The 13,305-nt window shown below is 47.4% G+C and overlaps 1 protein-coding gene across 3 annotated transcripts in view; it reads left to right on the top strand.

The window, feature by feature from the left end:
* DIS3L2 (DIS3 like 3'-5' exoribonuclease 2) overlaps positions 1-13,305 on the top strand; it is a 201,515-nt gene that overhangs the window by 157,566 nt on the left and 30,644 nt on the right. For all 3 annotated transcript variants that reach the window (XM_062582955.1, XM_062582952.1, XM_062582954.1), the window contains exon 14: positions 2,104-2,183. In XM_062582955.1, coding sequence (XP_062438939.1) covers positions 2,104-2,183 — 80 coding nt within the window. The remainder of the gene's footprint in view (positions 1-2,103; positions 2,184-13,305) is intronic.

The following is a 13,305-nucleotide window of genomic DNA, read 5'->3' as shown; positions in this document are numbered from 1 at the left end:
CTTCACATGTGCAGTTTTGCACTTTCTTTGGGGTTTCTCTCTAGTAAATCTGCAGTGTGATACCCTTTCCTCCTACTGCACAACCCCAGGAGCTGTGACTGAGATAACTCAATGTCCTTTTTGGCTAGGAGATGCTTTCTCTTACTCTAGCAGGAAAGCTCTGGAAAACCTGGCTCAGAAGAATGGATTTTGGCAGTTTCCAGTTCCTCCTTCAGTTCATCAAACCAGGGCAGCTCGCTTGAGGGACGCTAGTTTGCATAGAGACACCTTTGTCCGTACTGTAGCAAGGCGATCACTTGCCTCCCTTGGGGAGACTGCTCATTTCTTACTCATCTCCTGCTCCCATGGGGTAGCTGTCATGTGTCATCATAGTATCTGGCAGGAGCTACAGCCTCACTGAGAAGAAGACTACCTGGTTGGCCCTACTAGTCCTGCCTTGGATACCAGTCTCGAAAGTGGATCTGAGCAATATGCTAAACAGTAGTGGAGATCAGAGCTTGGAGGAAGAGATAGCTGTGGAGAGCATAACAGGTTGCCATCTATACAACAGTATCAATTATGATTCTTATCTCGTGGACACATGTGAAGTATGGGCGTGTGTTTCACAGTGGCTTACAGAGTTAGGGGCATGGAAGTCAAGAGATCAGCTGGATTTGGCCCCAGCTGGGTGCTCAGTTCAACTCTGTATTCAGGATGGTGAAGTTTTCAGTGGTTTTGTGGTATATAATTTTGCGTCAGCGAGAGCACAGTGCTTGACTTTGTCACCCTGCAGGGAAGGGAAAATCAGTGTACCGTCTAATGATTCAGCACACAGGGATTCAGTGCACAGGTGCTGGAGGGAGACATTTTAATTTGATGTTCGTTCCTGAACAGGCTATTAATTTGAATTAGCAATTTCACTGGAGTCTGGAGGAGAGGAGTCTATGATCAAATAGTCATATCCTCCATTACACCATAGACCTCTCTCTCCTCCCTTCCCTCTTTAAGAAGGTCAGACCCATCATAACAAACCTGCTTCCAATTTTAACCATTCTGATGGTCTTTCCTGATCATTTCAAGAGTCCTGCACAAGCCAGCAGTGGTAATGGCCCTGCCATTAATGGTCTCTTCCTGACCCAAACAAAAGCTGAAGTACTCAGTGCATAAAGATTGGAGCTATCTCCTCTGAAGGTCTGAAGGATGCTGCCGCTCTTACCCAGCCTGCTCTGTCCTAGTGAGAATCTACAGCCTCTTTGTAGGGCATGGGGGGCTGCAGCCCTAGCATGGGAGTACTTTTCGAGGGCCTCAGCAGCTTTCTCCTGGGTAAAGAGGGTCTGCTCAGATGTGCCCCCATTTTAAGGGTCATCCCTGTGCTGTTCTCTAGGCAGTTTAGCATGTGAAATCACTGGAGAAGTTTTCATTAAAAAAGTCTCCCTGCAGAGCTGTTCAGTTGCTTGTTGAAAGAGGATTAATTTTTCTCCCTTAAATAAAATGAGCTGAAACTGTGTTTGAAATCTGAAAGCTCTTGCTGAATGCCTTCTTGGAGCTGCAAAGAAAGCAGCTTCCAGGTCACATCATAGCCTCCTGCCGGACACTGATCCAAACTGCAAACCCTTCTAACAGCTCTTTAATAGCTCTGCACAGAAGGAAAAATCTGTCACCTTTCCCTGTGTGGTTTCTCCTCTGTTCTAATGCACTGGAGGAATGAGATGGAACCGGGAAAGTTTTCAGAGAAAGACTCGTGGGAACTACAGCTGCTGATGGAGAACACTCATTTCTTTAGTGTCTGAGGGGAACCGCAATCGCTTTGGTGAAGGGTGGTGTGTGTGGGTGGGTTTGGAGGGGTGAACTGTTATGACCCATGCATTTCAGAAGAACCACAAACACTTTATAGTAACAAAGGGTGGAAAAAGCGAGAGTTTTCTGCAACGCATGTGACTTTTCCCTGAGGTTTGGAACCCTGTGTTATGTTCCAGGCCACAGTGTTTGCGTGTCAGTCTCAGTGAGTTAGCTTTCTCCCACAAGTCGTGCTTGAAGTCGCTGTAATGACTGAGAATGCAGCCTAAAATGTTGCTTTTTCCCCCCCTCTCCTGTTCATTATCCCCCACCCTCTCCTCTCTGCAGCTGAAGCTCTCGTTTACGTTGGACCAGGAGAGTGGGATGCCTCAAGGCTGTTACATCTATCAGTACCGGGACAGCAACAAGTAAGTCCCACGGAAGGTTGCACACAGCAGATAGGGGAAGGTGCACACAAAGGAAACTGCCCTGTCGTCTTTCTTGCTGGCAGAGGTATCTCAACTGCTTGTACCACTTAAAAGTAGATTAAAACAGGCTTCAGTCTCAACCTGAAACTGGGAACAGCTCCTAAAAGGGCCAAATCCTTCAAACTGCACAAGGCCCTGCTGCCCTCTTTGTTCTGCAGCGTTCAGAAAGCTAGCCTAGTCTTTTCTTTGGCTAAAAGGCCAGGTCTGGGTGCCATGCGCTCTGGCAGATCTGACTTAAGCTTTTCCTAAGGGTGTTGGCAGGTCAAACTCTGCACTGTTTCACGCTGGGGTGTCTCTGGGGATTGTAGGCTGGGGTAAAAGTCCAAGGCTGCACAGCCCCAAGGAGGGGAGCCCTCATCTCTGCTCAGCTGCGGAGAGACCCTCTTCCCCATCTGTCTATACCCAAGCTCATACGTGGGTTGACTGAGTGATCTTTCACTTGTGTGGGTACTACAGCCCAAGCACAACCATGCATTTGTTTTTATAAGATGCCATATGATACTCAAGCTTTAGACGTGTTTGGAGCAGAGAGTCCTTAATTTCTAGGTATTCTGCCTATTTTTACTAGCTGCTGTGCTGAATTGGCACCCAAGTTGTTTTTATTTCAAATCACAATCTCATTATCAAATTGACAGCAGCAGCACTACTCAGGATATTTCTGTGTTTGCACTGGTTTGCTCTGCATGAAAACCAGTATGTCATGAATCCATAGCCAGTCACCTCCACCCATATAGTTCTGTTTCTTGCCAATTATTGCAAGTTAACCTAAAAAAAAAGAGCATATGTGAAACTGTTAATGAATGGAACACCGTTATTAGATCTGCTCTGAAATGCTGAAGAGAAGAGTCCCAACAAGGAAAACTCCATCCACAAATAGTATCTACCCCTTTCTAAGCAGAGAAATCTCCTTGTTTAAGAAGAGAGGGATCGTTTCTGGGGGAAGAGCTCAGTGTCCTTCCTTCCCGTTAGTGAGCTGGCGATCCGCATGTGGTACACGGTTTTGTCCCAACTATCTCAGCCCCAGAGGCACAAATGAAAAGAGCTGATGTCTCCGGCTGCACCAGTCTAGCAGGTAAACATGCAGTTAAATGCAAAAGGATAAAATCAACAGGGGGAAAATGGAAGAATGTTTGGTTTTGAGGTTTCAAAAGGCAGTTGCACACAACGGACAGTGAGGGAGAGAAAACCCCTAGGTCTAATGGGTTTTGTTTTAAGGATGTTTGTAAATCCAGTGTTTCTAATTGTGTGGTGTATATCTCAAAAATCAGCAGGCGTATTTTCTGCCACAGACCCTCCTCTCCCCAGGCTTTTGTATGTGTTTTGTGCCATTGTTTGAGGAAACTCCTGGGATGGGAGTGGAGCTATTTTGTTTAAGCTCTAAGGCCAATAGCAGTTCAGCTTGGAAACCTTGTTTTTAGCTGTGAATGGTCCAACATGAAACAAAGTAGCTGCAGTATGTTGGCAGCTGTTGATTTAGAGATGTATGGCTGTGACCTGCATTTCTGGCAACCGTGGGAGCCGAGACGCCCAGAGAAGTGCCAGCCAGGATGGTGGATTAGAAAAATACGGTGGAGGCAAGATGAGTGGAATTGCAAGTAAACCCAGACTTTGTGCCTGTCTGACAAATCCAAGCTACAATTATAACTCCCTGCGGGGCCCTGTGTTTTGTATTTTATAGCTTGCTTAACCACCTAGGGGGGAGAGGGGAGCAGGATATCCATTCCCCAAGGAGAGCCTCGCTAAGTTTTAACACGTGCTTATCCCCCTAAGCCCTGTGCACGCAGCCCAGGGGCTCACAGAATACTTGTCGGGTGGATTGGAGCGTGAAGGTCTGCGCTATAGCTGATGTGCTCTTGCAGATAAATTGCCCTTGAGGCAGACGTGCTCATCCCTGGCCGTACCCCCGATGATTTTGGAGGCATCCATGTGCACTGCACCTTGATTGCCGACAGCATCGCGTTTGAACAGCTGATAGTGCAGTGAAGCATTGGACTTAGTGCTGCTTTCCTGTCTTTCCCCTACCTGCTCAGCCACGCAGAGACCATACTTCTCAAGCATTGGTCTTTTATAGGGTTGTTATTCATAGCATAGCATGGCAGTTTTCGTGATAATTTTTCCATAGCAATTTTCCAAGTTAGATTGTAGGCCTTGTGTTCTCACAAGGCTAGACAGGATTTAACAGTACTGATCAGGACCCCTGGGGATAACAGCTCTTGTGCATTCTTTTAATAATGTACCTGGAAGTTAAAACAACGTAACATTTGTGTCTGCACCCTGGTTTAGAGCTGTTTGCAGCCTAGAGGAAAGCTGCTGTCAATATGCTGTGCATCTCTGCAAGATCATTCATGGGAAAGGCTGCAAATGTGCGCCCTCGAGCCCTGGCATCCTTCAGAGCATCAGGTCTGTGGCTGATGGAGGGGACAGTGTAGCAGCAGGACTGCACGTACCTGAAGCTCTTGAATGGTGGCTTTAGTAGGAAGAAGTGGATGTGACCCCAGCCGATGGGGACCTTTGTGTTCTGCGTGCACAGGGGTCTGGAAGGAGGCTCTGTGCCGTTGCTGGCCCCAGAGGAGTGTACCTTCCCCTCCAAGTGGCAAATGCTGTTCCAAGCTGCAGCCAGACGGGGCCACCGGAGAACAGTGCATATTAGCCTCCACTCGCAGAGCAAAGGGCTGGAGTATTGCTGAAAGCGTAATTACCAAAGCAATTAAAATTTCTATTGCTTAGGCTGGAAGTGCAAGTACCATGCAGGCTTTTACAAGGGCAATCAGCTGGAGTTTGTTGCCTTTAAAACGATAAATCCTGCCAAGGAAGTTTGGCTTGCTCCCGGCAGCCGTTCTTTACCTGCCTGCCCATGACACTACGGCAGTGCTCATTGGCACAGTGCTCGCTAGACACCCGCTCAGCTATCGCACCCGTGTGGGCAGAGCACTGCCTACCACCTTGCAGTCGCAGGGGTGAGACTAGGAGAACATCACTTCTCCTTTTTCCTGCTTAAACCCAGATGCTCTCCTCTCTTCAGCTGCCTGTCCTTCGCCACCCTTCAGTCTTTCCTGGCTCCAGAGGAAATTACTTGACCTCATGCACATGAAAGCAGTCTGCTTTCTGATTTTTGAGCCATGTTACTTGATTCTTACAATGGGGATAAGTCAGTACAATCTAAGGAGGGCAGGGCTGTTGCACTAGCTGCTCCAGGAAGGCTGACCACCACCAACAGGAGCCCCATGCTGCGACATGGGGTATGGCCTGGTGGCATGCGCTCAGTGATGTTCTGAACAGGAGCATATCATCCGCCTTCATGAGGCCCCCAAGCAGTCACACCTGTAAAACGAAGGTGTTGCAAACAATCCTGTGCTGTGATTGCCACAAGAATTTGGTGTTTAGGGTGAGACTGGCTTTCTACGGCTCCCTCCTGCTCAGACTGGATTTCTCTGGCCCTGCACAGGATCTAATTGCAAAACTCAGCTGGGCAGTAAAAGACCAGCCATGCTGTTCGTATCAACCATAGCTCACTCATGAATCCTGTCTTGTGGCACACGCGTTCACCAGATCCCTGGTCAACACCGTGATATCAGCTATGCTGAAGTGCCTGGTGCCCAGTGCCAAGCTTCAGAGGCTTAGACACTGCAGCCTGCTGGTGCATGTGCCTGGCCCATCCTTCCTCCTGGGGGCTGCTGCTCAGCAGGAAGGGCGAGATGGAGAAGGTTGTAGGTAATCGTGGAAGACTTCTCCCAGCACCAGTACAGGAAGAGCTGAAGCCAACTTCACATCCTCTGGAATAACTTAATTGCAGGTTTAGTCTTTTGGCTATAACCAAGGAGAAAATTCAAAATGCTTTCCATGTTCTCTGTCACTACTCAGACACTTCTTTGAAGACCTCTGAGTCTTTGCTCACCTGTGCAGAGCAAGCCCAACCCTTCAAGTCCCTTTGCCTTTCCCTTGGGGCTTTCTGATCAGTGTTGCCTTTCTCAAGCGATGCAGTGTTCAGGGTCCTGCCATCCCAGTCGCGGAGCGGAGCTACTCATCGCTGTCATGATTCACGCTGTTACGTGGACCATATTTGTGGTGAGTTGTGATACTTCCTTACCACCCAGCTGGCTCTCCTCTGACATGGTTTCTCTGCTTCGTCTGTCTCTAGGTATTGGTCTCTTTTGTAGGTCTCTTCCTCACATTGTGAATGACTTTTTTTCTGATATACCAGCTTGCAGTTCTCCAATGATTTTCATTTTAATTCCTTGCTGCAGCTGGGGTTTGTATCAGGATTATGAATTTGCAGTGGGGGCTTTCTTGTTCTCTTCAGAGTAATTTCTAAACCCAGAGGAGCAGCGTGTTGCTGAGGAGCACTTAGAGACCTCTTACAAAAGCAGCGTTGGAGTATTGATCATTTTTCCTCTCCAGGGACCCAGAGTGTTATAGACATAGCTGCTGTGCAGTGTAGCCACTTGCGGGCAGCACCACACAACTCTTTAGGATGAGATGTGAAAAATAGCTCCAGTTGATAGGAATAGCGGTGCCCCCTTTTATATAGAGATCAATGATGCCTGCTACATTGGATTATTGCTTTAAACACCAGGACTTCAAATGCCAGGGTGCATACACTCCTGACGCTGACAGGCTAGCGATGCATAATGCTGTTTGGGTTACCAACGGAGCTCGTCTGTGCAATCTTCCCATGAGGTGAATATAATATCTGCAGTGATGTACCCAGTGTTGTATCAGGAGAGCTAGCCTATAATTATGCTTGAAATGTTTGAACGGGTTATTTGTCACTAACGCATTAGCTCACTCCATTTGTTGCTACCGTTCAGCACTGCAGCGGGTTTGGTGTAAGGAGAACTTGGGGGGGGGTGCTTTTTTCTGAATGCAGCAAAGCAGCATTGCTTTGGGGTTATTCTTTTTAGCTAGGAGAGCTATCACTTGGAGTGATAGGAACAGAATGTGTGAATGAGCTGACACAGCACGACTGATTTGTTTTCATGTTTGTCTCAGGTGCAACTTGTGTTGGACTTTAGCATGGACCTGGTTGCTTTGCAGTGAGCTGGCAGGTTCACCACAGTCTGTTTTGGTCTTTATGAGGAATTGAGGCTTTCAGAGCTGTTTGTCCGTGCAAAGGGCTGCCACACAGTTCACATGGTCTTTGGGTACCTCGCTGGCCTTGTCACATGCGGTTTCATGGCATGCATCCCAGCAAGGGGATGCAACACTGCCTGTATCAGTGTGAGGGAAGTAAGTGCCTGTCTCTCCTGACTGTGAGTAGTGGTCAGCAAATACATGCTCTATCCTGCTCTGACCAGAAAGGTTTGAGTGGCATCTCCTCTAGCTGTCTTGTGTTGCAGACTGGGATTTCGTTGGGGAAGTCTGCACGTGTGTAATCCCCTGACAGGCTTGGAGGGATGTTGTCTAGGAGGAATTGTTAGCCTGAAGCTTAAGAAATGCCTTGTTTAGATTTCAGATCAAAAGAAAATAAATCCTCCGTTTCTAGTGTTGGATCTGCCAGCTATTGTCAAATTCTCCAAGGGGGGATTTTTACTTTAGGGTGCCCTGTTGGAAGAGCTGGCTTAGCCGAGATGAGGCAAGTCCAGGTACACTGCAGCTGTGTGACTGAGACACCCTGTGCTCGCTGATGCTGTACTCACCTCTGCACACTACTAGGTTTCAGGAAGCATTTTCCAAGTCTTGTTGCATTGCAGGTAGCTGAGCTGCTCTGTGGCCCTTCCCTGGTGAGCTGTGGCAGCATTTGGTTGTCCTTGGAAGCCATAAGAAAGAAACAGAAGCACTTGGGGTAATTAAGCCTGTTTTTCCTTTGCTGAGTAGGAAGAATACCAGTTTGACTGTAACTTGCCCCTGGGTTTGAGACTAAGCTAGCCTACCCTGGGCTTAAAACACTCCCAAACTCTGGTGGAAGAGGTTTCAAAGGGGATGGCATTAGAAGCAAAATGCCAGCCAGGGTGTGGGGTAGTGCAACAGAGAAGATGCACTCTACAAAAAGGGTGACTAAGCAGGCTGGAGTTTTTCTTTTGATTCATGTCTTGTTTTCTGTTTGACTCATTGGCACCGGACTTTATCCAAGTCAGCAGGTGATGTGTATTCTTCACCTGCCAAGGAGTAAAGCGTTGGAGTTGGCCAGGCAAGGCTGGTGAATTGTTCTGTCACCGTATGTGGAGATAATCCAGTCCTCCTGGCTTTGGCATAGGTTCAGCGTAGGGTAAATTGTTCTGGAGAATTAATCGGGATGTTGCACTGTAAAATTCCAGGGAAATGTAATCCTTCCTGCATGAGCTATGAGCTCAGTTTTCTGTATGCCACAACCAAAGTTTGCTGGGACATGTACTGTAAAATAGCCTTTGTCACCTGAGACTGAGCAGCTGTGGAGTTGTTCTTTCCCTGCAGAAGGGACCCCTTGGCAATTTCTGTCTGCGAAGGACGGGCTTTTGCCAAGGGCTCTGCCCACGGTACTACTTAGCTGGTTTGTGCAGCACTGACCTGCCTCCTCCTCCTCCTGCCACACTGCTATTTAATAACAGGTTTTGCTGTAGAAATAGTAACTGCTGACTCCTTGGAGTACCACTGTGATGTGGGGGCTGCGAATGGAAAAGGTGACCAGAGAAACCTGCCTTTGCCTCAAGCAAGCAAACAGGATTTGGAGATGACCTGGCTCCTTCCAAATGAATGTCTGAGGCTTTCCTTGGCATCCTACACAATGTCCCACGTGCACCAGTAAATCTCTCTCTGAATCCTCTTGGGGTACCTGTGTGTGGACAGGCTATGTTTCTTACTCAGTTGGGAGGAAGAACTGGGCTCTTAAACCTGGGCGAGTGCATCACCTCCTCGACCTGTGCTGAACCAGGGGAGTTTGTCTTCTCATCTATTTCAGAGTGTTTGTCAGAAAAGGAGCTGTGAAACCTCCTTGCCAGTGTTAGATATCTGGGTATTCAGTAGCAATCAAGTAGGTGAGAAATTCATCTGTAATTATGATTGAGTCAGTGATGCTGTCTCCATGTGTTATCCCTGGAGATCTGTTTACAAATTCATTTGCTTAACAGTATGTTTGGAAGCCCTTGGTATCATTTCAGCATCATTTCCTTGGCGTACTGCCCAAGGCAGTGAGCTGCATCTGGGCTGGAATTGCTAACCTATGGATTTGTGTCTTTTTAGTAGTCTGGAGTCAGACAAGTGTCTGATTAGCCTATAGGAACATGGGAGAGGGCAGGTCTTACATGCGTAAGGGGAAATAGTCCTTTCACAAGAAGCTTCTCTCACTTTTGCCATGAACCCAAGTTATTGGATTGACTTTGTGTCTAGAAGGACCCCTCGTGAGCTGAGATCTGGCTATAAAATTGCCAATCATCCCTTCCTTGTCTCCAGACAGGGTCTCTGTGCAGTTTTTAATAACAAATATGGAAGAGGAGTCCTTGATTTGGCAAAGCTTCTGTGTTCTTGACTGTGTTGTTATGGGACTTCTCAATACTTTTTCCAGTAAAATGACTGAGGTGTTTCTTTTTGAGCATTTCTCTGGGCCAGATAGACATGCTCTGCCAGCAGTATGAATATACCAAGGGTAGTGGTTTCTCTGGTGGGTCTAGGTTTTGCTGTCCAGTTCTCTCTGCAACATTACAAGCAGAGAGCAGTGGGACCAGAGCACAAGTATATGTGCACGCTTCTATCGCTTTGTTAGTATGTGCTTTAGATGCAAACCAACAGTGGAAGGTTGCACACAGCAGCAGACGGTGGAATATGAACAAAGACACTGAAGAGGATGCTGAGTACTCGGGGCATGTGTTGTGCTGACGGTAATCAAAGGAGCTCTGCTCAGAGATAGACCTTCCAGTCCTGCTTGCCAACCTGCTGTGTTAGATCTGTGCTTTCTGCCTCAAGAGAGCAAGGGCTTTCAGTGTGCCGTAGGCAGGGCCCTACGGTCTGTTCAGCACTAAGTATTGTCATTCTGCAGGGGAGCAGCAATGTAAGCTGGAGTAACCGGGTGGATTGTCAACCAGCTGGGATTGCTCTCTCTTAAACAGCTACAAGCTGGAAGCTAAAGCATGTAGACTAGAAATAAAGCACACATTTGAAAGGCAAGAGAGATTAACCACTGGCAAAATGTGCCCGGAGGATTCTCTGTCTCTCAAGGACAAGAGCACGCTTGTGGAAGATGCTTTTAGACCCTACAGGGTAGTAGGTTATACAGAGTAGTAGCTACCTAAGCCCTTCAGGTAGAGGAGTCAGATGCTATAATAAGTCTCCCAGTCTGAAATCCTGGCGTACTGCTCTGTGTTGGTGTAAGGGATCGGCTTTGCACTGACGCCACTCACTTCTTTGCAAAGGTTTTGCCAACTGCCTGGCCTGGAAGAACAGGGGTTTGAACAGCTCTAAGTCCTGCTGAGTTGGGCATTCAACACAGCTTGTTGTCTGAAATGATGTCCTCATAAATTAAAAGGTGAGAGAGGAAGCCCCTCTCATTACTTCCTCCAGAGCAGCAAGGGTGAGGGATTTAACTTTTCTGGTTACTGCCTTGCTTTGTTCTGGGGCCTGCTGCTTTTTCTGCTGTTTCTGCAAAATTCAGGACAGCTAACTCTGTCTAGCAATGAAAGCTATTCCCTCCTCACTTCCCTCCTCCTTTTCCATTACTGTATCAGCAGGACTGTATTTTGTTGAGAGGAGCTTCAAATCACAAGCATATTTCTACGCTCCACTCCTCACAGTGTCACACTCGCCCTGAATAGTGTTCCTATTGCAGCTTAGCACTTTCACCTCTTTCAATTTGCCATGCATTAGTCAATCTGGAGCCTAATGGATTTGTAACCTGGCTTTGCTTGTGTTGTCTGAGAGGTTCACGGCAGTGTAAGAGGATTTGGGCACAACTTGCTTTCAAGTTAATGGAAAGATCTCAAGAGGAGTAGAACCTGCTTAAGGATCTCAGCATACTTTGCATTAATGTTCCATAATTTTAATGGTAAATGGCTCTAAAGTCCTCAGATCAGTTTTGAACACCTTCAATCTTGTGTCCTTCACTTGCCTCATCTAAAATAGGGCTAAGCAAAAGTGTTCTTAAATGAACAGCATCATTATTGGCCAAGAAACACTGCAAGTGTTTGGGCCTCCACTGATTCCTCTGGGAATGTCCAGTTACCTGGAGATCAGTTGACTCCACTGGGCCACTCACCACACTCCTTGGGGCCAGAGGTCCAGGGTCACCTCCCAGCTTAGTTACTGTCTCTTACATGGTCTCTGGTAAGTCACGTAGCCTGTCTCTACTCCACCTCTGTCTGTAAAGCAGAAATGAGCCCAAGAGTCCTATGGGAGTTTTTTTATGAGCATTTATAAAGAATTTTGCAATCATCAAGCAGGAGGGAATAGAAGAAAGTGAATTTTTGTCATTACTGCTCAAGTCTCAGTTCCTGCGAAGAGGGTGTGTTCAGCTCTGTTGCCTCGGATGCGATTACCTGCCACACTTCGTTTGTCTGGTACAGGTAGTCCTGCCTGTCAGCCTGTGGTGCAGAGCACAGTCTGGGTAAGGTCTTGTGCAGCTTTACTACTGCTGTGAGGCCATCCGTGATACTCTTGGCACTGGTCTGGTGAGCAACTCTGTGCTATTTGTCCCCCCTCTCTGCCCTCCTGCTCCTCTGCTAGCTTTTGGACTGTTGAAGACAACAGTTATTAATTTTGTTACTCAGCATGTCTAGCTGATCAAATCCCTGCTCATTTATGCCTCCTTCAGTAGAGCTCTTGCCTCATTCTGGGCTGCAGGTAGATGTTTTGTTCTGCCTCTGCAAGCTGAGCAGAGACATATGTCTCTAGCTGCTCATCGCATCTCCCATCCCTCTGGTTGGAAGCCAGCCTTGGCAGATCTCTTATACATGTTGGATCTCTGGGATAACCTGGTTTTGCTCAGACAGTCTGAGTTAAACAGCCTGATTTAGAGAAAGAGTTGATGCAGGCCCTACTCATCCCAATGTAAAGGGAGCAGCTACACATGCAGTTGTCCTGGAAGGTAAGAAAAGCCATGTTACCTTGACTCAAATGTCTGTGTAGTCCAATATTCTCCTTCTGACAGCAGACAAGAATGGATGATTGGGAAAGTGTTTAAGAATAGGAGAAGAACTGATCCATCCCCGGGTTAGACTCTTCCAGGTTCTGCAGACTGTTACGTGGTGATATTCAGTGGTATTTTGTATTGAGCAGATGTGAAGGGGCTGAGAGCTGCTAGTTTCCAGAAGGACACAATCAAGAGCATATAGTAGTCCCCAGAGCAGCAAGTGGTGAGTTGCCTTGGGCATTTGCACCAATAGAACATTTGAAGGGCTGCTGTCCTCAATGCATGTGCTTGTGACATGACTAGGCATGCTGGTGTCTAGGGCATGGAAATACATCTGGGAAAGACTTAGTGGTCAGATGGGACCTAGAGAGGTGATGAGGCCTTTCTGATGCAGTGAAGCAGGGCAGCTGTTGGAGAAGTCATCTTATTGATGAGTTCTCTGTGCTTTGCTTATGCTCTGTGCTCACTTGAGTCTTGGTGCCAGACAAGCACTGATGGGGTGACACTTACCTGGCAACTTGTGATTGGGCACAAGTGTCCAGTTTTCAGGAGCAAGCAAACCCTTGGAAGAGATGTAGAGCAGTGTGAATTGTTTGCAGTGTAAAGCCTGGAAAGGCTGTGTGGCAGGCTGTCCCTGCACACTCACTCTGAGCTGGGCCACCGTGAGGTCAGTTCCAGCTCCCAACAGTGAGACAAACTGAATCTAGATTGATCTGCCTAGTTGCTCGGTGCGAGGGCCAGTTCCAGCAAGAAATTCTCCTCTTCCTCTGTCTCCGTATTGAAAGGAAGGACACCTTGTCAGATCTTCTGGAATAATGGGAAATACAGGACAAGATAGAAATAAATATTGTGCTAATGCATAGGAAGAATCATTAGGGCAGAAAGACATCATTGATACAACCAAACTGCATCTGATCTGCCTCACCATGATGAAATTGTGCCTCATGCTGTTGTGCTCTTGCAGCAGGTTGCAGGGCAGTGTAGAAAAGCAGAAGCTGATTTCAGAGTAAGAGCTTTCAGCACCGATAG

This window comes from Rhea pennata, chromosome 9 (genome assembly GCF_028389875.1).
Source record: "Rhea pennata isolate bPtePen1 chromosome 9, bPtePen1.pri, whole genome shotgun sequence".
Lineage (NCBI taxonomy): Eukaryota > Metazoa > Chordata > Aves > Rheiformes > Rheidae > Rhea > Rhea pennata.
Note: the sequence above shows the minus strand (reverse complement) of the source record. Positions and strands in the feature narration are given on the sequence as shown.